Raw genomic sequence first — 25,529 nt, 5'->3', positions numbered from 1 at the left:
ATTAGAAATTTCCAACATTATTTTCGATAATGGAATTTCGTGGAGAAACTGAGAATTTTCAGGTAGCTATCACAAAAAGATTTTGCACTTATTTAGGTCCCTTCAAGTTTGCGTAACACCAAAACATAGCTCAAATTTCTCATAGAGAAAAAGATTTATTGATTAATTAAATAGGTTGATTAACTAGGAGCTTACTTTCGATTTGATTGAATTCATAGATGGCTTTGAATCCTTCGTATTCTATGCTGTCGTCGGAGAAAAACTGCAGCCAGAGGTAACGGTCTTCGGAAACAAGAACGGGGGGGAATCTATTACCACAAAACTTTCCGAGTAGCTTGGAATAGCCATGGGGCCCGTTTCGTATGTCTAAGTAATCATACTCGCAATCTGGGGCGTCTTCAAGGTGGAAGGTATCCCGGAAATCAAGCCGTATCACGTGACCATGAGGCGCTGAAAAAAAATCAACAACATGAGCTTTTTAATTAATCGTAAATTAGGAACGAAAACATAAAGAGGTACTTAACCGAATTTAGCGCTCAAATATACCACTATAACGATAAAATTAACCACAGAGAATTCGTAGAGCTACTCCACGAATCGCTAAATACTTTTATATTCATCGGTTGCAATTTTTTAATCTTTCTGAGCCTTAGAAGATGTGTATATTTTATACAAGATGGTTATAAATAAGCTGACATTACTCAGACATATGCGTTACTCATTCTGATGGAGGTATTTGGATGAAACTGGGTATATAGGATATATGGACCATGGGGGGAAAAGAAAGATTAAATAAAAAATAGTTGAATTTTTGACCACCAGGTGAAAAAGTGGTGCTTTATTTTACCGCCTTATCTTTTTCCCATGGTTACAAATGACGCATATACCAAGTTTCAATGAGAAAAGTCCACCACAACGGACGCTTCATAGGTCAGAGTAGTGTCCGTATAATTGAGCTGAGTAGTGTCAATTGAAATTTATTCGTCAGTATTTCATTTTGTAGTGCCTTCGAAGTGAAACTTCAGTTATGATCACCCTGTACATAGAAATTACAAGAGGCGGAAACACTTTTCATGCATCGACACGCCTCTCTCTCACGAAAATGAAAAACTCAAAAACACGTTTAGCTGTAACGCCAAAACATTATTAATGATTTTTAGTTTCCTCTCTTATAACCAAGTTTCTTTCGAGTGTAATAATCCCAATTAATATTAATTGATGGTGATAATGACAGTTTTTTGTTCAATTAAGCTTTTGACAGATAAAGGTGTAAAACATTCGATTAATCTAGAATATAATAAAAATAAGCTACTCTACTTTATAATATGATAATTATTAATGATATCGAAAGTATTAATGAAAAATTAAAGACAAAAATTTTTCATGTGATATACAGGGTGAATCTAATCTGCCAAACGAAAAAAGGTGATAGATGAGCCCAAGTGGAACATAAAACACCGTAGCAACCCTGTCTCATCTCTAACCATTTTCGAGTTATGGTGGGCAATGGATTATGGACGGGAAATGCGCAAAGTCGTCTCTGAAAAACCCTAATTTGCGAGGTTTCTGAAAGATCTACACGCAAACTAAGCACACAAATTTGTAAAAAAAGAAATCCTATAAGATGACACCATTTTCATCAGAATATCTTGATTTAATGGCAAGCTACGAGTACTGAAAGATTGATGAAGTGCAAAATCCAGTCGTCACCAAAATATGTAATTGCTATTTATGCAAACACTCTTCTAGCTACAATCGGTTAAGTTTATTAAAAACTTGCTCATTCTCCACCAGCTTTCGAAAGAGCCTACAACAAATCATACTTGCGCTCCAGTTCAGGAAAAATTCAGCCTTTTGTTCGCAATACATCACGGAAATCAGCGTTTGTCGAAGTAGACATTTTAGTAGATTTTGGCGACAATTCGATTTCTTCGTTAATCTCTCAGCTCTTGTTAAAGATCCATATATTCTGCTAGAGATGGATAGACCTTATAGGATTTTCTCTGAAAATCGAATAGTCGCCAAAACAAAAAAACCGTCATTCTGATTGTCTACTTCAGATTTCAGTGATGCACACACACACACACACATTACGAACAAAAAGCTATATTTCTCCTAAACTAGTGTATGGATATTATTTATTACAGGCTCCTTTGAAAACTGTTGGATTGGACAAGTTTTTGGTAAATTTTGACCGATTGTAGCTAGAAGAGTGTTTGTGTAATTGGCGGTTACAAATGTTTTGGTGGCAATTCGATTTTGCACTTTTTCAAAATCTTTCCATAATCCAGTATTTGTAGCTTGCCATTAAATCCAAATATTCTAATAAAAATGGTGACATCTTATATGATTTTTTTGATCTTTCCAAATATATGCTTAGTTTTCATGTAGGTCTTTCAGAAACTGTACAAATTTGTGTTTTTTCAGACTTGAGAGAGAGAGAGAGATGCATTTTTCTTCCATAATCCATTTTCCACTATAACTTGAAAACGGTTAGAGATTCGACAGGGTTCCTAGGATGTTTTATGTTTCACTTCAGCTCGTCTATCACCCTTTTTCATTTGGCAGCTTAGGTGCAGTTCACCCCGTATTTGGTGTGAAAAAATAAGCACAAAGCCGTACCTTTTAATTGGAGTTCGCATTTGGTGTTGTTCGGATAGTTATTGGGAAAATTAGGGGAATAAAATTCTTTTTTCTCGGGGTTCCCTTGGGTAAAGTTAAAACAGACTTTATCCTGATCAGCTTTGCTAAGCTCTCCTCCCTGGAAACCTTCAACATCTTTACCTGCAACAAATAAAAACTTAATTCAATTTCATATCCATGAAAGTATCAAATTATCTAATAGGTAATATCGTCATCATGTTCTGAATTGCATTTCTGAATCTAAGCAAATGCAAGATAGCTACTATCGATGATTTGAAACATTCTCTCTCGGGATATATATAAGAACCTCATCGATTCTATTCCATGATGCATAAAATTCATGAGAAAAGTTTACGCGCTCATAAAGGAGAGAGGACTCGTCGTCCATCTTTGAGCAAAGAACAGGTTTGCCACTCTAAGTGATGTCTCGAAAATCATTAAAAAAACAAGATTGTCTACAGCTAAAGCTTCTTAACTACTTCACATACAAGCTTTTCGCAAAAAATTTGGATTATCTCTAGTTGACAAATCAGCGATAAATCTGGTAACCTCGTCCTAAAGCTAACTGCACGTTAGGAAAAGATATAATAGATAAGGTAGATAGAGTTTTTAAGTCTCTTTTAGCCTCACCCTACGTGTTCTCTTTCGCTTTTACATGAATTTAGTAGAAACATATATTATATATTTGTGGGAAAAAATCGTTAACAGGAATATAGAAAGAAAGGGGGGGGGAAGAGAAAGAAAACAGAGTTTTCAATCGGATGTTATAACTTTATGAACCAAAGGGGAAACAACTGCATTCGAAATTTCGAACTACATCTGATCCACATTATCAAATTTTTTATTACGACTGTGCTCAAAAAGTACAGTAAGGATCCAATTAACCGATTATGGGTTATCCGAGTTGCTTTTCATAAATTTCTCTGAAAAATTAGGGGCAGTAAAATGACGTACGTCAAAAAAAACTGGTTTACAGACTGTCGCAAAGTGCATGGCCGCAACTAGGGTGAGTAGGCGGTCTCGGTCGGTGAGACGGGCATCAGACCTTGGGAGCAGGGTCGTCTTAAGAACATCATGTGCCCTGAGGCAAATCGATTTTTCGATCTGACTAGAAATGCCTGCCTACCAAATCACGTGCTTAATCTCGAAAATCTACACCAGATCTCATTATAATGAGGCCCCTCTGTACTTGATGACCCCCATGGGGGGAGGCCCATGCGTTAAGAAGGCAGTGCTTGGGGGCATCGAATTTATTCTTCAGTATTATATGGGAGGGGAGTGCGAAATGTGTACTTGTCCCCGGTTGTGGCCCTGGCAGTTATAACGCGAGCTCTGGGGATTATGAACGTAGAGACTTGTACTTCCCAAACTGGACGATATCACCCCTTTGGGCGGAGCGATGGAACGGATCAGGGGGGATGGTAGAAACTACAAATAGAACATAGCATCTAATGGGTTGGTTCAGCCAGATGGACGACAGAAATTGATTTTTTCTGAGAAGGAGGTCGATGAGAAAAATCAGTTTAGAAGACTTTTGACCAGACAAACAAACCGTCTACTTGCAAGCACGATGATACTTCCTGAAGCTAAGAGTGCTCGATGACAAAAGACATTGATAAACTGTTTTTCAAAGTATACTGCATGTAAATAAATCTTCGAAATGTTGTGTAAACTGTAAATGCATTATAGTATTTCATGTAACTCTCTTTACACAATATTCATTTGATCTTTTTATTTTATTTTAAAAAAATTAAAAATATAATGTTTGTGTAAATGTAATTTATATCCAACATATATGGCTCAATTTATTTCATTCAACCTCAAAATTCTTCAAGGTCCATATTTTCCGATGTAGGTCCGGTCCACATTAACTCGGAATTTCCTACTGTACTTAAAAACACGTAAATTTGGGACATACTGAAAAATTTGAATTTCTAACTTTAGCATTTCATGCAAATTTCTAAGATGTTATTTATTTTTTAGGGCAAAATTTATATTATTAAAAAAAATCCTGAACTCTTTTTGATGTAACTATTTGTAACACCATCAAATATACACGATCTTTCGACCTTATAGAATGCATTTCTCGAAGACAATGCAACGCGGGCGAAGCCTAAATTGGTATTTTCTTCGTATGGAATCACTTCAAAGTCCAAACAAGAGACGACGCATCAATAAATCCGTCAATCCAAATACTTCATCCTCGCAAATCATTATCCCACAACAACTGCACGAAGTTCTCTGATTCAGCGATGCTCAAAATGTCTCCACCGTATGTTCCCGGGACAAAGTCAAATCAATATAAGCTCCATTGTAGTATGTAAGAGGAACGAACAATGAAGATTGATCCGAAGAATCGGGGTGTTCCGAGGATCACCAGCGTGATTATAGATGCCACGAGATACGACCATCTTCATTAGAGGCCGCATCGGAGCGATTCTATGCCTGCAATTTATCTCTGCATCGAATTGCATCGATTCGATGAACTTACACACAATGACTATATATTTTAAGTTACCCCGCCGTGGTGCGGAATCGACATTTCACGGTCAAGAGCTCTGGTTAGACGAACAAAAGTTTCGTTCTAAAACTTTTTGATGTATATAATAGACATATATATTATTAAACAGGATGCACAGTAAAATCCTAAATAACGTAATGTTTAAAAGCGAATAAGCTACAGTAAGTGGATTTAAAATAAATGTATATAGTAGGTGCAGTTAATTTCTCCGGGCGTAGAGCTGGTACGTGTAGATGTACACTGATACTACTAAACCACACACATATGTACCTCGTCCATATTCCTCTGCGGAATTTCTAACTAATTGGTACATGTTTAGATGTGCATGTCCGTGTGGTGAACCTAACGTGAAGTTTGTTTCTGTGTAATGCTTGTTATAGTGTGCTGCCGTCTACGACATATTTTTCGAACTATAAGTGAATCGTAATGTTTGAAGATTTTATTGTTGTAAGCCTGTTGCTCTCTGCGGCGAGACTTTTTAACGGTGAGATCGGCTTGCATTCGCACCTCGAAGTTGGGAACCACAGAAAACTAACTTCAGCCGACCACCACTGAGGCGAGGTTCGAACTCGGGACCTCGCGATGCGAGCCCGTCACTATGACCGCTCGACCACCACAGCGGCTGTACACTGATACTCAAAATCAAGAGAATGGACACATTTCTTTGCGAATTTCCAAAAAAAACCAAAAAAAGGCTGGACAGAATTTAGTAGATATGCAGAGTACAAGACATAACTTACTAATATTTACATGAAACTACCCGTTGATGATCGTGCTCATAAGAGCCTGAATGTCTAAATCTGACGTTGCATGATGTCACCTCATGCTCGCTTCCAATCATGTTATTCACAAAAAATAGAATGTATAGCCACCTCTACAGCCAGGTTCACACCAGCTGCGCTATGCAATGATGGGACTCGCAAAAATTGGTTTTTGACGGCTAAATCACCTCAGCCACACCTGAAAACAGATTTTTTGAGTGACTCGGGCGTGGCGTAGCTCTGCGTAAGACGCCTTGAATCCCTAGCAGGCTCATCGAGGGAAACCAGTTTTCTGTTCAATGTGAAGTCAAAGTGATGTCTAATCATTAAAAAAAGGCATAGGGGACAGCTATTGGCTGTGGTGACGTCACACTGCTCATTAATGGTGGATGAAGAGTCACCCTGGATTTTTCCAGTGGCTATAGGTCTGCCGATGTGGAAACGGACACAGTGAATCGTCATACTGTTTACGAAATAGTTGAACAGTTTCTGTGATAGCCGTAACCAATGCTGTACCAAAACAGTTGTTAGCTCCTGAATAGTTCTCGGAGGCGGAGGGGTTGACGATTTTCAGTTGTCCTTCCAAGTACACCCACTCATGCTCAGTTGGTTTCAGGGCCTAAAGCACTGTCTGGCCAATCCATCCACCTAATATCTCAACTTAGAAGATCGATATCCATTTATGGACGAGCATTATCGTCCATAAAAGTGAACTGATAACTAACTGCGCCTCTAAAAAATCGGACATATAGATCTAAGAGATCTTATTTTTTTTACCCTCAAGTTTTTTCTCTTAAGCGAAGGGTTATTAACCAGAGGTTCTTGGGGTGATTTCAGGTGGTCTGTGAGCTGGGATGAGATAACAATCAAATTATTTAGGAAGGAAACCGTTTAGAAATTAACTTATATTTTGTTTTTACATTATTTTCTCTGCATATTGTTCCATTAAGGGGTCCACGAAGGTGATTGGCTGCTAGTTTCATTTCAACAGTGGGTCCGTGACCTCTATTTTATTGTTATAAGGGGTCCAAGGAGCAATAGAGGTTAAGAACTTCTACTCTGAGCAATCAAAGTTTTCGCTAAACACATGGAGTGGGGTGTGGTCATCTAACATAATGTCTGCGTGGACCACGTCACCATTTTGGTCTCTTTTTCTGACGAGAGAAGAATGGTATCGGGTGAAGTTCACACCTATTCGAAACCAACGCTTTCTATTATTGTCGCATCAAACATCTTTTAGTATTAAATCAGTTTTTTTAGAAATTTTATTTCAGAGAAAAAGAGAGACTTTCTGGATAGATACGTGTCGAAAAGAACGCGGAAAGCGAAGTTTGCTGTTTCCGTCCGGAATTGAACCCCGGTTCTCTTGCGATCCGGACAAATACTCTAATATACTGTGAAAAAAGAGACGGATTTCTCTTTTGTTATAACACGCTAAGTATCGCGAGAAAAAAAAATTATACGTCTTCATTTGTATGTGTGTGTTTATTATCTTAAATTTGAATACCAGATCTTTTAGAAAAGGGATTTTATCGTTCTGGATCTAGTTATATACAATCAAATCCTCTCACATACCTATTTCTGCCCAATAGATTCCATAATAACCTAGTTAAAAAACTGTCAAATGCACGTTCTGGGCCAAATCGAACGACAACAATCTGTTCAACATGCCAAATCCAAAAAAGGAATGATTCGTCGCTCTCCAATTACCAGCTTGACATGAAAACGTGCGATTCCCAAATTAAATTCTCGCTGATTTGGATGTCATTCGGTTGTCAAAAGATATCAGCTCATTTACAAACTTTCTTTAAAGATTCTGAAAAAGGAGAGAGAGAGAGAGAGAGAGAGAAAGAGAGCTTGATCGATCTTCAATTTGAATTCGTCGAAGCCTTATCCGTTCTTTGTAGTACGTTAAAAATATGACACCGCCAGAGATTCGTCGAGAGGTATTATACGTACTAGTTTAAATATTTCGAATGATGACAGGCAGCCTGAATAGTTTTTGATATTGAAAGTGCATTTGACACCATGATTCACATGTTCTCCCGGTCTTCCTTAAACTGTTTCACCCGTTCACGAACTTTGCCATTCGAACCGTACCATGAATCTCTACAGGCGTAACCCTTTTTTTCCTGTAATGAAGCGAGTAGCAGACCTTAATTCAAAAGAGGTTCGCAATATTTTCATCGCATGACACAAATTTCACTCTATAACCAACGTAATTAAAAATGGCGTGTGTTTGCAAGTATGAGCTGCTGAAAGACAATGCCCCTGTGCCAAATTAAGAACGCGCGTTGGAATATATTTCCTTACTAGGCTGACCATATTTCGTTGAGAAAAATACAGGAAATTGGGATTCAAAACACGAGAAAATACGGGATATTGCCAATTACTGCCATGAATGAATGAACTACTGCCAGAAATGATGCCAAAGTCAAGCAAAGTTGTCAAATGTTTCATAATTTCTTGAAAAATCGCCAATGGCGGAAAATAAAGCACTACTGGGAATTTCAGTGGATTAAAAGGAATTCCACGAAGTAAAACGTTAACCATGACAAATATGTGAGATGAATATTCTTATTTATAGTTGTAATTATCTTAATGTAACTTATGAGTCGAAAAATAATTTCAATCCTTGATTTCAATAAAGAATTAAAAATTCAAGTAGGCTTCGTTGAAAAAATACGTGAAAGACCGAGAAATTTTTCCAAAAAAGTCGGGATTGGTCAAAATTACGGGAAAATACGAGAATGTACCAGTACGTATGGTCACCGTACGCCTTACATACTAAGAAAATAGCCGTCGTATATACTGTCTAGTACTTATTTATAAAAATTGCAATATCAAAAAATGCTTTCTTGAGTCGAGAAATACTGTCTAAATTTATTCGAGGATGTAAATTATATCGAGATTTATTCGCGAATGTTTCATGACGAAAATGTTTAACGATGAATAAAGGAAGCAGAAACGAGGGGATATTGCTTTCATCGTTGTAAAAGATAGCTGCTTTTTTTGGATTCGATCCAATTTAATGTAATTACTTGGGGCCTAAAGTTGTCTCGATTCTTGATACCGAATATTTTACGGTCAATTCATTTTGGCCCTTTATCAGAAAGAAACCTTTAACGCATGACACTTGTTATACCTATTAATACGGCTGTAATTTAATCAATTTACGACGTCAAATGTAAAATAATTGAGTTGAAATTGGATTATTATTTTGAACGGAGTTTTTTTTCTAAAGAATTAAGGTTTTATTTGCTTATGAGTTGAGCTCTCATTCGCTTTGGGATCGCTAGAAAATGTAACAACGGCATTAATCTCTAAATGTTTGAGGTGTATGATGTGAATGCAATGATGGAAAAGTTCGTAATTGGATGAAACTGTTCGTGGAAGGCCTCATCCTCCTAACCAGAACATGATTGGGTAAACCATTTCTTTTTAAGCAGCAGAAGATCGAAATGAGTTACAGACGGCTGAAAGAAGCATGCTTCATCTCATGCAGGTTGTACTTTGGTTGGTTTGCCTTAAAATACGTCAATTACAGTACTTACGATCCTCTCTATAAGTATAGAGCGAAACGCGCGCGATGTCACTCTCCGCTGTTCACACGAAGTACGAAAGCCTAGATAATCAAGCGGAGACGAAGTACGGGAAGAAAATTCACATTCCTCTGTGCGGAATCAAACAACCCACCTCTCATTATCCGGGCGAGTGCTCTACCACTGGGATACAGAGGACAGACATTTCCTTTCCTTAGAGCATATGTATGACACTGAACGGGACTGCGGATGGACAGTATCAGCTAGAAGCCCGGACAGTGAGAGGTTGGTGGTTCAATTCCCCACAGAGGAATGTGAATTTTCTTTCCAAACTTCATCTTAATCTCCGCTTGGTTATCCACGCTTTCGTACTTCTTATGAATAGCGGAGAGAGACATCGAGCGTTTCCCTCTATATGCCGCCATCTGGGGGGCTGACGTCGTAAGAGCTATTAGCTGAGTTAGAGGAGGCCGTTATGCGGAGTCCCGTTCAGCGTCTAAGGAAAGGAAATACACATCTTCTGTAGCTCAATTGTAGAGCACTCTCCCGGAGGCTTTCGCACTTCCTCCATAAGTAGTCGGACGATATACTTCACACGTTTGGTGATAAATTCCTAGGGGAAGGGTCCCATTTTTGTTATCAGAAAGCGAATATCCGAACTTATTTTAATGGCGTTTCGAATTTCTTAAACATTGTCATCTCACCACACGAAATACACACAACTGTGTTAAATTCTCGGAAATGGCGTCCGTTTGTGCGCAAAAAGATGTAGGAAAACATTGCGCATTTGCAAATTACGAATACACTTTTTAAAAAGATATTGCCAAATAATCCTTATACCTTGGGAATATCCGTCGTTTAAAAATTTCACGTTTTTAAGTAGAAAAAAAAAGCTGTGGGGCATTTTAATTTTTATTTTTATGGTAAAAAATATTTGATGAATGCTTCTGAAATTCAATTTAAAGATTGAAATACAAAAATTACATGGGAAAATGGTTCACACGATGTGAAACATTCAAGTAGATGCGACATAAAAAATGTTAAATTGGGATCATAAGCATGAAAAATCGCCAATTTTCACCAAAAATGTTTCCATTTGTCCGCGAAATTGTCAATTATCGCTTATAAATAAAGGTTGGGAGGAATCAAGTTGCGCTATGCAGCAAAAATGTATTTCATGAAGAAGAAAAAACAACAAAACATAGCAAATATGGTAGATTAATATTTATTACGAAAATTGAAATATTTATAACAGAAAGTCAGGAAGTGCAAAATTAAAGGAAAATACGGGACATGCCAATGAAGAAATTAGACATTCTGTCAATGTGATGAGCTCTAATTCTCTATGTTTGTTATATCCAAGGTCGTTGCATTTTTATCGACGTTATAAGCAAAGTCCATTAACACAATTTTTTAGGCGAATCAGTAGGGATCGCCAATTATTGACGTTATACTGTAGCAGAGGTGTCGTTATTACAGAGTCTCTGAATATATACCTCTGTAATCTTGTACACCTCTCTAACTTAGATGATTTTAATGGAACCGTAGGTGTTCACCTCGAAGAGAAACAGGTTTGACTGTAACAGAAGATTCTTTTGGATATCAGCTATGATTAATAATATTAATTGAGATATAACTATGATTAATTATATTAATTGAGGAGCTTATTTTCAGAAAAGAAACATTTCCACAATTACTAAATTTGCAGTAGAAGTTAAAAAATCTTTTTTCTCCGGGATGGGCTGTTTTACAAAAGCGGAAAATAGCTCAATATCTGGCATATGTTAGGGCTATAAGAATACATAAATATTATGTTTTTTGATCAACATTCAAGGGAGTTATCCACATTTGAATTTTGAAAATGTCAAGTTTTGAAAGAAAAATTATACGGAAATGTTACCTTCTCTCGCTGATTAAAATTGAAGCTGGTTAAATCAGAAAAATCAGAAATGTTTCTACGTCACCTGTTGATTCTAGAAGGTTTCACCTAGCCAAGGAAGGTACCCTTGCTACTCTCTCGTGAGTAACATTAGAAACACGATCATTCTACAGTGGAACCTCCAATAACGAACACTCCCGTTAGCGGACACCTCCAATGACGGAGACAATTTTGAATTACATTGACGAGAGTCAATGTACACTGCTCAAAACAATTAGGGGAGCACATGGTTTTAACAAAATTACGCAAAGATGTATACCGATAAGTAACATAAAATGAATCATCCATAATTTAAAGCCTAGCAGGAAACGGAAGAAGAAAACTTCATATGCAAATCAAAGTTCATGACGTCAAAAACCAGAAAAAGGAGATAAGGGCAGAAATCGGGATGTTGCAGAAACGTCTTTTTTACTGCCGTAACTGTGAAATTCGATTGCGCAGTATTTTTTTTTGAGACAAGGTGATTTGAGGATGTCTCAACAACGTGATTTACCGGAATCCATGGCATGGCGTGTTATAGGCAGACTGGAATCCGGGCAAACACAACGTAGTGTCACGGACGCTGTTGGAGTCGCCAGAAGTGTTGTTGCAAGGCTGTGGAATCGATTCCAAGAAACAGGAAATGTTAGACGTCCACCAGGGCAAGGTTGGCCACGCGCCACTACAGCAACTGATGACCGGTATGTACGGTTAACAGCCCGTCGAAACAGAACAGAGAATGCTACGCACCTGCAAAGACGGTTGCTCTTGGCAACAGGACGAAGGGTGTCCAGCCAAACAGTACGTAATCGGCTTCATGAGGGAGGGCTCTATGCACGTAGGCCAATGGTCTGCATTCCGTTGACCCCACGCCACCGTGCGGCCCGAAGAAGATGGGCTGCTGAACATCGAGATTGGGAGCAACATGATTGGAGCCAAGTGCTGTTTACAGACGAGTCCCGATTCAGTCTGGAGTGTGACACCCGATGTGTTCTGGTATGGAGGGACAGGGGCACTCGAAATAACCCCGCATTCGTTCGTGAAAGGTCACAATACAGACGAGCTGGTTGGATGGTATGGGGTGGAATCAGCATAGGCGGGCGTACGGACCTGCATATCATTCGGAATGACACTTTGACGGCCCGAAGGTATGCAGACGAGATACTGCGACCTCATGTCATCCCTTACGCTGGAGCCATTGGAGATTCCTTTGTTTTCCAGGATAATAATGCCCGACCGCATAGAGCTCGTCTGGTGGAGAACACGCTTGAAGCTGAAACAATACAGCGTATGGAATGGCCAGCGTGCTCTCCTGACCTGAATCCAATCGAGCATGTCTCGGACGACGCATTGCTGCGCGACCAAGGCCGCCTGTTACTGTCCGAGACTTGCAGATTGCACTTCTTGAGGAGTGGAACAGTATTCCCCAAAGTCTGATCGATAACCTCATCGCATCCATGGCAAACAGGTGTGCAGCAGTCTTAGCTGTTCGAGGAGACCACACGCCCTATTAAAACTCATGCATCATGTCTAAACAGTACTTTTTTTTATCGTTTATACGTAACCAAATTGTTGCCCTAAATCATCTTTTCATGTTTTCTCCATATTTTCAAAGAATTAAAGCTTAATTCCAAATTTTTTTACGTCTTTTTTCTGTATTGCGCATTGATACGCGTGTACTATCCATTGTATGCCAATACGTGGCTGTCTCGAACGGTTTTCTTCACTTTATTGCTTGCTCCCCTAATTGTTTTGAGCAGTGTATTTTACTATGCATTAACGGATACTCCTCGTTAGAGGACAAAGGTTTTCGGTCATAGGTGTCCGTTATCGAAAGGTTCTACTGTAAAATGCGACATTGTAAGCGCTTTTAAAGAATGCCGTTTTGAAAAAAAAATCCTTTAACGCAAGTAGAAAAATTGCTTTATGTTCTCTTTTGAATGAAAAATACCGAAGTGAGAGAGAATGAATAACGTGGATATGTTCCCTTTTGGTAGAAATGACGAACTTTAGATTGGAATCTCGACCAAAAATATTCTCGTTTGAATGAACCCTGTTGCATAGTCCGAGCTCAACCCAAAGATTCAGAAACCGTTAAAAAGGTCATTGCGAAAAAAAGTGGAAATGTTCCCTTTCTAAAATATAAGCTCCTCAATTTCACCCATTTATTGCAAAACAAAACAATAATACCATAAAATTTGTACTACGAGTTCAGAATCACCCTGTATAGGAACCTTAAAACATAAAATTTGCTTTCGATATACAGCCCCCAAATGTGGTAGTACTCCAAAAGGACAAAAAAATGTTTCTAACACACAGCAGGTAAAGTAATTTAAATCGTAAATTCAACTTTTAATAACTTTGCGTCCATATTTCGTTAAGAAATGCGTTTTTTTCTCTCCTCTATTTGACTAATTAGACGTTGGAAAGCATTTCTCTAATTAGGACTTCGTTGGTTTTAGGGCCCGTGACAAAAGTTAAATTTCTCATTTTTTCAGATACGTATACTAAAAGATAAATTTCGAATGTTTTCAGAATTTTTGCAAAGCTTACGAAAGGTACCTAATGTAAAAGGCAATCGGAAATCTTGTTAGCAATGGTAAGTAAGGTTCTTTTGATTGGCCATCTTACGTATCCTTTTGAGACTGGTTAAATCGATTCGGTGGATCGAATGCCGAAATTCTTAAAGGAGTCGAGATTGAATTGCCGAAAAGGACAAATTATTTCCGCGACATAATAAAAGCCGTAAAAGAAGCTATTCTTCGAACACTTATTCCTCGACGACGACGACGATCTGCTAAATTGAGTTCTACTCTCTTGCCAAATGATATTCGTTCCTAATAGTTGCTTAATAGGAACCTATTTTGTTGTCATTTATTTTCACAGTCAATCAATGGTTAACACACTGGATTGGATTCATTCTCTTAATGGACCAAACCAAGTAAATGCTGTTGCACAAGTACAGCTTTTGCTTACATACGTATAGCGTTGACTTCAATAATTTTCTTGGAAGATGCCTGAGGACATATTAATTTTGTTTAGCTTTATATATATATTTTTACAATTCGCATTCTTTTTCGCATCGGGTATTGTACATAGGGCAGGAGTTTTGAACCAAATGATTCACACTTGGGTTGCAGGGACTCCTGTGAGATGGGTCGTACAAATCCACTCAAAATTCGTGGCAATTCCTTTTATATCCCTTTCACAACACAGCTTTGATTTTTTGGAATTTTCAAAATTTTTTTGTAATTTTGGTTCTCAAAAAAATATATTAAAAATATAAATGTCAGCAAATCTTTTTTTTTGTTGTTGAAATTTTCAATTTTTTTTGTGAAAAAAATAAATTACTCTTCGTTCCAATTTTTTTAGCCGAGGTGATGAAGGGTATATTCACATACAGTTTTTTTTTCAAGAATTTTATTGCTAAAGTTTATGAAATAAATCAAATTTTTCCCGAAGGCATTTTCTCCTGGAAGCTATGTTAGAATCCCTTTCCGAAAATTTAAGCGCGACCCACTGATGAAAGTCTCACAAAAGATAATATTCACCATAATTATAACTCAAAATTTGCACAATCGTTCGAGTTAGGGCCCCCTGAGCTAAAAAAAGAATTTCTACAGTGAGAAAAGCAACCCACACATTTGTGTATGCAGGGTCTGAAAGGGCCATGGAAATGTTTCTGCTCACACGTCTCTCAGTATGACAGTTCTTGGCAAACAACAAGATGGTGCTAGCTTCATTGTCTTATTGTGTATTCCAACGTTTTTATATAAAGAAAACTCTCGAGCAGAAGTGATTGTATGAATGCGCTGTTAGAAAATTCAACGATGGCTTGAAGAATTGGATATGAATCTAAGACAGGGTTTCTCAAAGTGTGCGTCTCGGCTCCAAGAGGCAACGTCAACCTTTGTCAGAGGCGTTTCGGTGAACTGGAGATATTGATTTGTGTGTGTCTACGCTTTTTGAAATGACTCTTTCATAAGTGAAAACATCTACTAAACTATTGGGGAGAACAGCAGATGACCCATGAATTGGGCAAGGGAAGCCGTGGGTAACAAACGTTTGAGAAGCACTGATCCTAGGATATCCCATTCATTCCTAGTGAAGGCAAGGGCAAACATTGGTCACACCATCAGAGTGGAGTGAACCAGCGCCTGTCTTTAAACGCCTTTAAAATCGCTTCTGAACCAATAAAATTATATTAAATGGTTGTCAGTGTCGTATAAGGCAAGTTTCGTCATCGTATCATTCAAATCGAATGCCTACAGTGGTATTTAAGTGCCAGAAAAATACATTGTCTTTTAAAACCGTAAAAGACATTCGAGTAGGATATGGGTACTATACGGCACCCAATCATTGTGGAATTTTAACTCTTCACCCAACAGACATCAATGTAGCACTGAAAAAATTTTCAGACTTTTCCCTGTGGCTTTTCTATAAGGGACTATTGTCCAGGACAGAGTTTTTACCTCCCCCTCTTCCTGTAAGTTTAAATAAGCTGTGAAAGACGGGATCACGGCAGCTGTGGTGAGGTCTGATAAGAACACTTTCCAGGGCGTTGACAGGAACTGAATTATCGCGCTGACATTTGCCGGGTGGCATATTTCGCAAATGAACCGCTCTCTATTCCGTGATCACACGATTTTTTTCGTAATTTTTTCCAAGCAACCAATCACGTTGCTTCAGCCTCTAAGATAATTTCAGTAATTATACGATATTTTCATTTTCGTATCTGATCGCGGAATAGCGGTGCAAACAAAAGTAGATATTTCCACCGCTGTTCTGCGAGACATTTCAAATGTGCAGCACTATTTTCAATGCAATATGAATGATTTTATTTTCTAAACCAACAAATTTATACAATGAAAGCAAACGGAAATATTCGAACAGTTAAAGGAGGATCATGATTTCAAATTAATGAAAATGTGATAGAAAATCTTTGCAAATTTTAGCAAAAAATGTCTCCAATTTATCAATGCATTTTCCGATAGCAATTCGATTAAAAATAAACAGATAAAAATCATAGTATGAAAAAATATATCGTGCACATGTTAAATCGTAAGCTATGAAATATTTAAACATCTATTTAAATATCGGAACTTCGGAAGAGTAAAGATATACTAAGAGGGATTAAATTTTTTAGAACATTATTATTGGTATTAATGATTTTTTTCTACCTGTTTTTTTTGTTATAATACTTAATTTATTTATTATATACTAAAATTTTAAGATTCGGCAAATTTTATATTGCAATGTATTGTATCAGCAAAGAAAAATGAAAATATTTAATTCCTTTTAGGACGAGGAGTGAAAAAAAACCCCGTAATACCTACGAGCCGGAATTGAACCTTGCACTTAAAGTCCAGAGTCTGATACACTATCAACTACACCTTTTCAGATACAGACTTAGGACGTAAGACTACTTACTACCAAAAGCAAGTAATTTTAGTGAAGCTCACAAAAATAATTTTGCCTTTTTCGAAGTATATTATTACCTTCATCACTCGCTACCATTAATCGCGGAATTTTCATTTTTCCCTAACGCGAATTAAAGTAAACAATGTTTGTATGGCATACAGCGTGTTAACCGAAGCTATAATGTTATTAACGAAGCCCAGTAACCGAAAACACAACAGATCGTACGATATTACGATAGTGAGAATGATCGTAAACCAAAAAGCAACGTGATTGGCTGAATTTTGCCAATTTTGTTTTGTGGAACATGCTGTCCGGGGTGACGTACAGAAAATTTTATTCCAGACAAAAGGAGTTCCAAAAGTGTTTACGTTACTTGTTGACAAGTTAATTGGGCTTGAAGGTCATCCAAACCACCTTATTGTACAAAAACAACCGTATATATATAAACCGTATAAATAATTTTTCTTACAGATGGTTTTTCAGTTAGTCCACGACAAAAAAAAAGCACGTCTTATGAGATTTCATGATCTATTTTCGATGGTTTTGATGATAGTCGTCCAACAACAGCGACATTATCACGTTCCCATCTAATAATCACATCATGATCAAGTTAATTCAAGTTCTTAGGTGCTGTAATTTGTCCGCAATCGCATGTACGGACAAGTTACTCGAACGACGGTCCATAATGACTCCATCTAAAAATCGGTTAATTGAACACGTGCACCTATTTTTCACACTTGTTCTTACTTTGTTACTCTCATTATACTCCGCTGTTAGCGATAACAGGACAGCAATTTACATATTGACTTTATCAATTAGGTGTCCGCAATCTTTTTGAAAACAGAGTGAATGTTCAAAGAAATACCAATGAACAGTAATATAGTACATTAGCATTTTTCCCCCGAAATAGAAAATTAACAGAATCGCCGTTAATATAGCGAAAAGATCCGGAAACAGATCTTTTTGTTTCAAGAAAATGGCAAAATTAAAGTTAATTGACTTAATTAGCTCTAATTTTTTTTCGCTACTTTCAACTGAGATGTTTTGAGTATATCGTGAATTAATTACGCAGTTTAATTAACGTTGTGTTTCTTCGCATAGACATTTTTAAATTTTGTCATTCAAATGCTTAAGTGTTCTTATTTTTTCACGAAAAAAAAATTTTTTTACCACAAAAAACGTCTAAAGTTGATTTCGGAATATTCTATGGAAAAAGTACCTCAAACACGGGTTTTACTTTGGCCCACGTTTATAGAACTTTTTAGTTAATCTTATACTAGGAAATAACAATTAAGAAATACTGAGATTTAAAGTAAGTTTTAAATGGATCAAATCTTTCTCTAAAAGATTGTAGTATAACTAATCCACTTTCGATATTTCTACGAAATTTATTTATTTCTATTTTTGGCCAAAGTAGCGTGGAGATTTTAAGTAAGTTTTAAATAGATCAAACCTTTCTCTAAAAGATTGTAATATAACTAATCCACTTTCTATATCTCTATGAAATTTATTTATTTCTATTTTGGGACAAAGTAACGCATAAGTTTGGGAAACTTTGACCTTCATAAAAATATTCTTATTTTAAAACACTGTAAAACATTCTTGAAGCAATGGAATCCACTGGCCATAAAAAAAGTAATCTCACATATCAATACAAAAATACACTTTATCTGTGACAGCTAAAAGTCTTCGCTTAGGGTTGCACAACAATCCCGGTCCCACAGGAATTCCTGCATGCAGAGTTGTCTAAAAGCACGGGCCTACCTGGTAGGGCCGGTGCACAGAGGGGGCCTCGTGTTAATGTTACAAAAACATACAAAAACTAGCTAATACATTTATGTAAGTCACTTTAAATCTGTTAGTAAGGGTCCTAAAGAATCTCTTTGTTCGGGAAATCATGGTGCTGTTAAAGACAATAGGCCCCACTCGTGATAATCTGACGGGACTCTAGACTGGTAGCTCCAGTGATTGAACTCATACTTCATGGGATCAAAGAGTGATTGAACTCATATTTTTAATTGTCAAAATAAACTATAAATTTTTTTGAAAATAAATATCAAGAGTCCGCTAGAAGACTTAATCTGCGGTCCTGACAGAAATTGAGGTCCCATCCAAGAGTTCTCGTCCATATTAGGGTTTCTTGAAGAAAGAAACCCTAGGCTGATTCATTCGTCATCTATGAGGAAAGTATGATCGGTATGAAGTATGAACAGTATTATATTGCTTTAGCAATCGCTGTTCCTTTTGCTGCTTTTTTTAACGATTAGATATCGCTTGGAGCGGCAAAACCAGTTTTCTATTCAAACATGGAGGACGATAAGTCCGCCCTCCTTTCTAAGCGTCTTAGTCTATATATATGCCTATTAATAAGGTGTAAGACACATATTTTTACATGCAAACGACTTCCGACATCTGCCCTACTCATGTGAATGATTACACTGCTCAACACTGATTTTGTTCCTAATATGTTCCAATGATTTTAGGGTGATTTTGGGGCGCTGTGTGGGGGGGGGGATTCCGTATCTGGCATTGGTTTTGTCTGATTAGCTCTATTTTTTGAGATAAAGTGAAAATTAAATTTCAATGGTAATGCATAAGCAGCGTGCAAATCACATTGAAACATTGTGTGATGTACCACCACCATTGAAGATCACCACCATTGATCAAGGTCGACAGTTCGAAAATTCCTTGTTTCAAGCCCTTGCTACAATTCTTGGTATTAAAAGAATTCGTACCACACTATATCATCCGGTAGAAAATGGCTGTGTTGAACGTTTTCATCGTGACCTGAAGACTGCATTACGCTACCTCGAAACTGACCACTGTAACAACATACTTCCTAGCATTCTTCTAGGTATACGCTCGTGTGTAAAGGAGGACGTCGGAGCTTCATCAGCAGAACCGGTCTATGGGACGCCACTTCGCTTACCTGAGCAGTTCTTCCAGCTCTCCAACGATGTTCCACCCGATAAATTTGTGCAAACACTCCGCAACACTATGTCGTCAAAGCTGCATTAAGAGTGCATTACAAGCGGCTTTGCTATGTCGTAAATTCGTCCAGTTCCTACAACCACATGTCTGCCACAAAATCTTCTGGCATCCAGCAGTAGATGACTGTTCTCGTGTTTTTTGTGCGATGTGACGCAGTTAAGCCTACCTTGCGGCCGCCTTATGATGGCCCCTAAGCGGTCATCAACAGAGGTGATAGACATTTTACATTGCAGTTTCCGGACCGTGTCACTACTATAAGTGTAAACAGACTGAAACCTGGCTTCTTGCTGAAGCCAAAGAACATGATTTCGGTCCCACGGAAGACTATCCTCAGGCCAAAAAGAAATGGAACTGAGTTCCGGAAAGAAAGTGCGTTTCAACGTATAATTCGTCAAGAGCCTATGATCCTCTCGACTGAGAGGGGGTCATGTATCGACCCTTTCAACTATGTTTATTATTATTATTCTCTTTATTATTATTATTATCATTTAGTTCAGTGTGACAACGCGTATTTTTAATTCAACTTGTGAGCTCGCCTACCGAACGACGTTGCGCCTCCAACACATAACACGTTGAATAAACTATGAAAATGAGTAGAAAATTGAATGTAAAAATTCCACGCAAAAATTAGTGGCTGCATAAATTGAAATGTTGCGAGTATGCATTATTTCAAAAACTAGAGCCAATTCGGCGAAACTAACACCATTTTTAAAATCAGCAGCCCAAATATACCCTAAAACCATTAAAATTTTCTCGGGGACATGAATTTTTTTTTTTTGAGCAGTGAGATTTTGCAAATACAATGCCACAACAGACAAAATGCCTAACGAGGTGGCTGAGAAAAAGATGCCCATAACAAATACAAATGCCATATCTTTATACAAATTATGAATGCTAAAATACAGCAACCCAATTAAAAATGCAATTACAAAAACTATATATATACACATGACAGAATAAAATACAATGCCCATAAAAATATTTATAGTAGTCTTATCTAAGTATGGATAGCTTCTCGATTTACCCCAACATGCTTATCGCATTCCTTTTTAAACGTGTCAAATGCGTTAGAATTTACTACCATCGGGAGTAAGCTATTCCATTTATTAACAACCCTATTAGACGAAAAAATTCCCTGCTACACCACACAACTTATAATTTTTCCTTACCAATCGATACTGGTGTCCCCTTGTCAAAGCAGTCAATTAACGGCGTATTAATAATTCATAGTTCATCCTATCCGTCCCGTTGAAAATTTTGAACACTTCGATCATATCCCCCGACACCTGCATTTTTCCAACATAAACATCTCTCTCCATAACTCAAGCATAAGGAACAGAGCGGGGGCCATGTTTGTTGTTTGCATAACTCAAGCCTGTGTGCCAACAAAGAAACGTGTAGCTCTTCTCTGCAACCCCTTCAACCAAGTCTATATATCTCTCTGTAGGTATGAACGCAAAAACCTTACAGCATACTCCAGTCTAGGACGAACTAAGCTTCGGAAAAGCGGAAGAATCACTTTAGGAGAACGCAAAGGGAACGCGCTTTTTGAAAATGGAGCAGCGCATTCTATTCGATTTTTTGAGCACCGCTGAACAATGTTCAGAAAACCTAAGCCACTCGTCAATGAGAATTCCCAAATCGTTAACCCTAGTTGCATCCGTTATAGTGACACCATTAAACTCGTAAGAGAGCATACAAGCATTCATTATTTATGCATGTAGGTGCCGCCATCTATCTTTTACGTAAAAAACTCGATAAGGAAAACATGTCTCGTCTTTGTATAATCTGAAGAAACTTTAAGGAGTACTGCAAACAAACAATTTTTTGCAGTTCCTGGGTTGTTTTAAGTTAGTAGAATTATAATCCAATAAGCCTATAGACAGAAGATGCTTATTTTATTGTGCTCTGTGACCCCCCTTAAAGTTTGCTTCGTGACTTCAAGAGCCATTTGTATAAGCCGAAGTCGGTGATACGAATATGCTGTTTCTTATTGAAGGTACGTTTCTTTCCACTACTGTGAGCAAATAGTCGTGAAAAGGAAAATCCTTTCCGCATGCACATGCCGGGAATTGCATTTTTCTCACAACAACCTCGGTGACTTCGTGAGAAATGGCCATCACCTCTTCCGGAAGAAATCATCTTATACGTATATACATACATATATATATATAACCGGAAAAAACAAAAAAAACAAATTGCGATTCTTGCTGTTTTCTTAGTTTATATAGCGAAGACATTAGCTCCGCTCAATTTATTTAAACGCATCAGCTACATACATAAACAGTTACGGATTCCTGGTCATCAAATTATCCCACAAGACGATGACTGTTTTCTATGGATAATAAAAATGAATTGGGCAATTCTGGAAAAAAAACAACAACTAAATTATGTGCTAAAATAGACGTTTTACAACGTTCTAGAGTTTATAAAATTATGATATTATCAAATTTCCATGTAGCGAGTCATTTTCTATGCAGTTCCTTCCATTTTTACCGCAATAATTAAAATATAAATTCTAACAATAAACATGTTCTGTTGGTAATCCATGTTCACAAATTGTTTTTTTCGTAAGGAATATTTATTTATACTATATTTAAGTTCTTTTTTCGTGTTTATAACCTCGCAATTGTTAATGGGGCCGCTGGACAGTAAACCAAGTGGCATAAAAATAGTTTTGTCAAGAAGATATCTCCTAGACCAATTACAGCTAGTAAACACCCAGGGTACCATAACATAACCTAAACTTAAGTGTTTCCTTATGTGATAAAGTATAAAGACCTGCATTCCAGTCACGCTCCGCACGAGAGTGTTGAAAAGTAGCCCCATTCGGCCCATTCTGTCTCAATTTTGTAACGTTTCAGTTTGTGAACTGCGAATTCGATAAAGATAAAACAAGTGTTTGACGATAGGTTATTATAGCTTCTGTTCATACAATAAAATCCGATAATAATTTGGAACGATTCAAATGAATTTTTTTTTCAACAACCAAAAGAACAAATGGACAAAAATAGGTGTCCATCGATAGATCTTGAAAAAATTTTGCTGATATACAGGGTGATCCTTAATTTTGTGGATAACTTTAAGAGGTAATATAAGACACCTAAAAAAACAAGCATTTTTGGTCGTAGAATGTGTAGTCGAAATCGCAGTAGCAAACACAGTAGAGGGTGTTTTTAGAAAGTGCATAGCGGCATTTCACCAAAAGAAAATATCATATTTTTGGATGTATTTGCCACGGTAGGTGCTATCAACCACTCTAAGGTGCAGGGGGCTGTAATGTGGCAGGCCTCTTCATGGTGCAACCTGGGTAACGCAGTATTTATCATTAAAATCATTATTAAGACATTATATCGCTTGTTATTGTTTGGCGCGGCATAACTTTGATGGTCCTCACACGAATAAAAGTCAAACTCCAATCCAATCCGAAGATGCATATGCATCAATAAAAACCAAACTTTTTTTTAACCCTTTATATCTTGACGGTACTTAAAAGCACCAGGTTAAATATTTTGTTTGGAACTAACTAATTGTTTAAAAAAATTTTTTTTTCTATGATTAGAACTAAAATGACCTACTAAATAATTTACGTGATAACTATTTATTATCTCATTACATTTATACTTTTATTTTAATTTATTATAATTTACTTCTCATACTACTTTTCACCATGTTGAATGAACCATCAAAGTCATGCTGCGCCAAACAATGACAAGCCAGGCGCGGATCCAGAGAAATGTGTTGTGTGGCGATTTATTCGTTTGATTGCTTTGCAAAATACGGGACACGGCAATTTTTTTTCTATATTATTTAGCCCTTGGAAGGAGCGATCCCATCACCCCTCTCTGGATCCTTGCCGTGATAAGCGGTACAATGACTTGTGGTAGATTTTGCGTTACCCAGGTCGCACCATGAGGAACCCTACTACATTATAACCCTCTGCACCCTAGCCGCTGTGGTGGTCGAGTGGTTATAGTGACGGACTCGCGATGCGAGGATCCGGGTTCGAACCCCACAGTGGTGGTCGGCTGAAGTTGGTTTTCTGTGGTTCCCAACTTCAAGGCGCAAATGCGAGCCGATCTCCCCGTTAAAAAGTCTCGCCACAGAGAGCAACAGTCCTACAACAATAAATCATTCAATCATAACACTTCACTCATAGTTAGAAAAACTAGTGGCAGATGGCAGCACTACACATAACAAGCATTACAGAGAAACAACAAAATTTCACGTCAGGCAGGTTTCACTACACGTACACGCACATTCCCGCATGTACCGATTCGTTGGGGGGTTCCGCCGGGGGGGGGGGAGGGGTATGGGCGGGGCGCATGTGTGGTGTACTAGTAGTAGTAGGTAGGGCCTCCAAAAAAATGGCTCGGGGATCCATGATGTTCTTAAGTCAGCCACCTCGTTGGGCAATTTGCCTGTTATGGCGTTGTATTTGTATTCAGTCGATTTTGGGATACTATGTATTATCAATTTGTATAATGAATGATTGATAGCACATATCGCAGCAAATATATTTCCTTTTGGTGAGGTGCTGTTGTGCACTTATGAAAAAAAAACCCTGTACCGCCTTTGCTACTGCGATTCGACCACACATTCTATGACCAAAAATGCTTGTTTAAGTGTCTTTTATTACATCTTAAAATTTATCCTATGAATTTAGCATCACCCTGGATACCTCATTTATTACGGCAAATAATATCTGTAAGAAAAGGACTAAGAAAGTCCCTTTAAAGTTGATAATTCGTAACATTCAAGTACAAGGTGATCTGAAAGTCAGTTAACATTTGAAAGTTCAATAATTCACGGAATGATTTACGAAGAGGGACAAAAATTGATACACATGCTGGAAACAACATGAGGTTTTATTAAAAAAAAAACTTAAAAAATTACAAAATGGCCAACAAATGGCACTTCATCCGATAGCAATAGTGAGAATTAGCATCACAATGCATTTATTAGCAAAGATTTATTAATATATTAATTAAAGGTAGATTAACACTTCTTACGTGGAAGATTTTCAGTTCCTTCAAGCATTAGAATGGCATGATACGAATCAGTTAAATTATACTCAATGGATAGCACTGCCGTATAAGGTCAGTTTTTTTATCATGTAATTCTAATCTACAGAGAGAGTAAGTACCAGAAAGATTGTCTTCTACAACCTTAAAAAATTCGGGCAGATGTGGTTAGTAATATATTGCATCCACTGTGGGATTTGAACGCTTAGCTCAACAAATATCGATGTGGCACTGAAAAGAGGACTACCAAGAAATTCAGACCATGTTTAAAGTTTGACGGTAAGAAAGTGACCTGTTCTCCATCTGCAGGCGTAAACCTTCAGGTCATGTCGTATATATATCCAACTTCCAAGACAGCCCAGATGATCTCTGGACAGAAAATCTCTGAGTGTAATAGTGACACTGTTTTCATCCCATGCAGTGTCCTTTCAGTACGTGGCCGACCTAATATTTGTTTGTCATTAATGCTTCCCATATAACAGAAGCTATTAATGACCCGATACACAAACTAATGATGATTTCCAGCTGATTCAGCTGGCTGAAATTTAAAAAAAAACAGTTTTCCTTTTTTTCCTTATGACGCGTTCGAACAGGTAAAATTCATGTTACAAGTTCTTTAGTTCTTGCCTTTGCTCGACAGATATCAATATGGAACTGACAAGTAGACTGCAAAGAAGTTCAGACCTCATGCCCTGTGACTTTTCTGTA

General features: G+C 37.5%; 1 protein-coding gene across 1 annotated transcript in view; it reads right to left on the bottom strand.

Moving 5' to 3' along the window:
- The window catches only part of LOC149072179 (uncharacterized), a 134,829-nt gene that overhangs the window by 44,416 nt on the left and 64,884 nt on the right, over window positions 1-25,529 (bottom strand). The window contains exons 5-6 of the mRNA XM_089246551.1: window positions 2,623-2,784; window positions 196-450 (exon numbers count right to left, since the gene is read on the bottom strand). Of these exons, the coding sequence (XP_089102677.1) occupies window positions 196-450; window positions 2,623-2,784 (417 nt within the window). The remainder of the gene's footprint in view (window positions 1-195; window positions 451-2,622; window positions 2,785-25,529) is intronic.

The sequence above is a fragment of the Pholcus phalangioides genome, unplaced genomic scaffold (genome assembly GCF_987345545.1).
Source record: "Pholcus phalangioides strain wild (caught in Gottingen) unplaced genomic scaffold, Ppha-v1.0 ptg000017l_1, whole genome shotgun sequence".
In the NCBI taxonomy this organism is placed as follows: Eukaryota; Metazoa; Arthropoda; class Arachnida; order Araneae; family Pholcidae; genus Pholcus; species Pholcus phalangioides.
The sequence above is the reverse complement of the archived record's forward strand: the minus strand, read 5'-3'. Positions and strand labels throughout refer to the sequence as shown.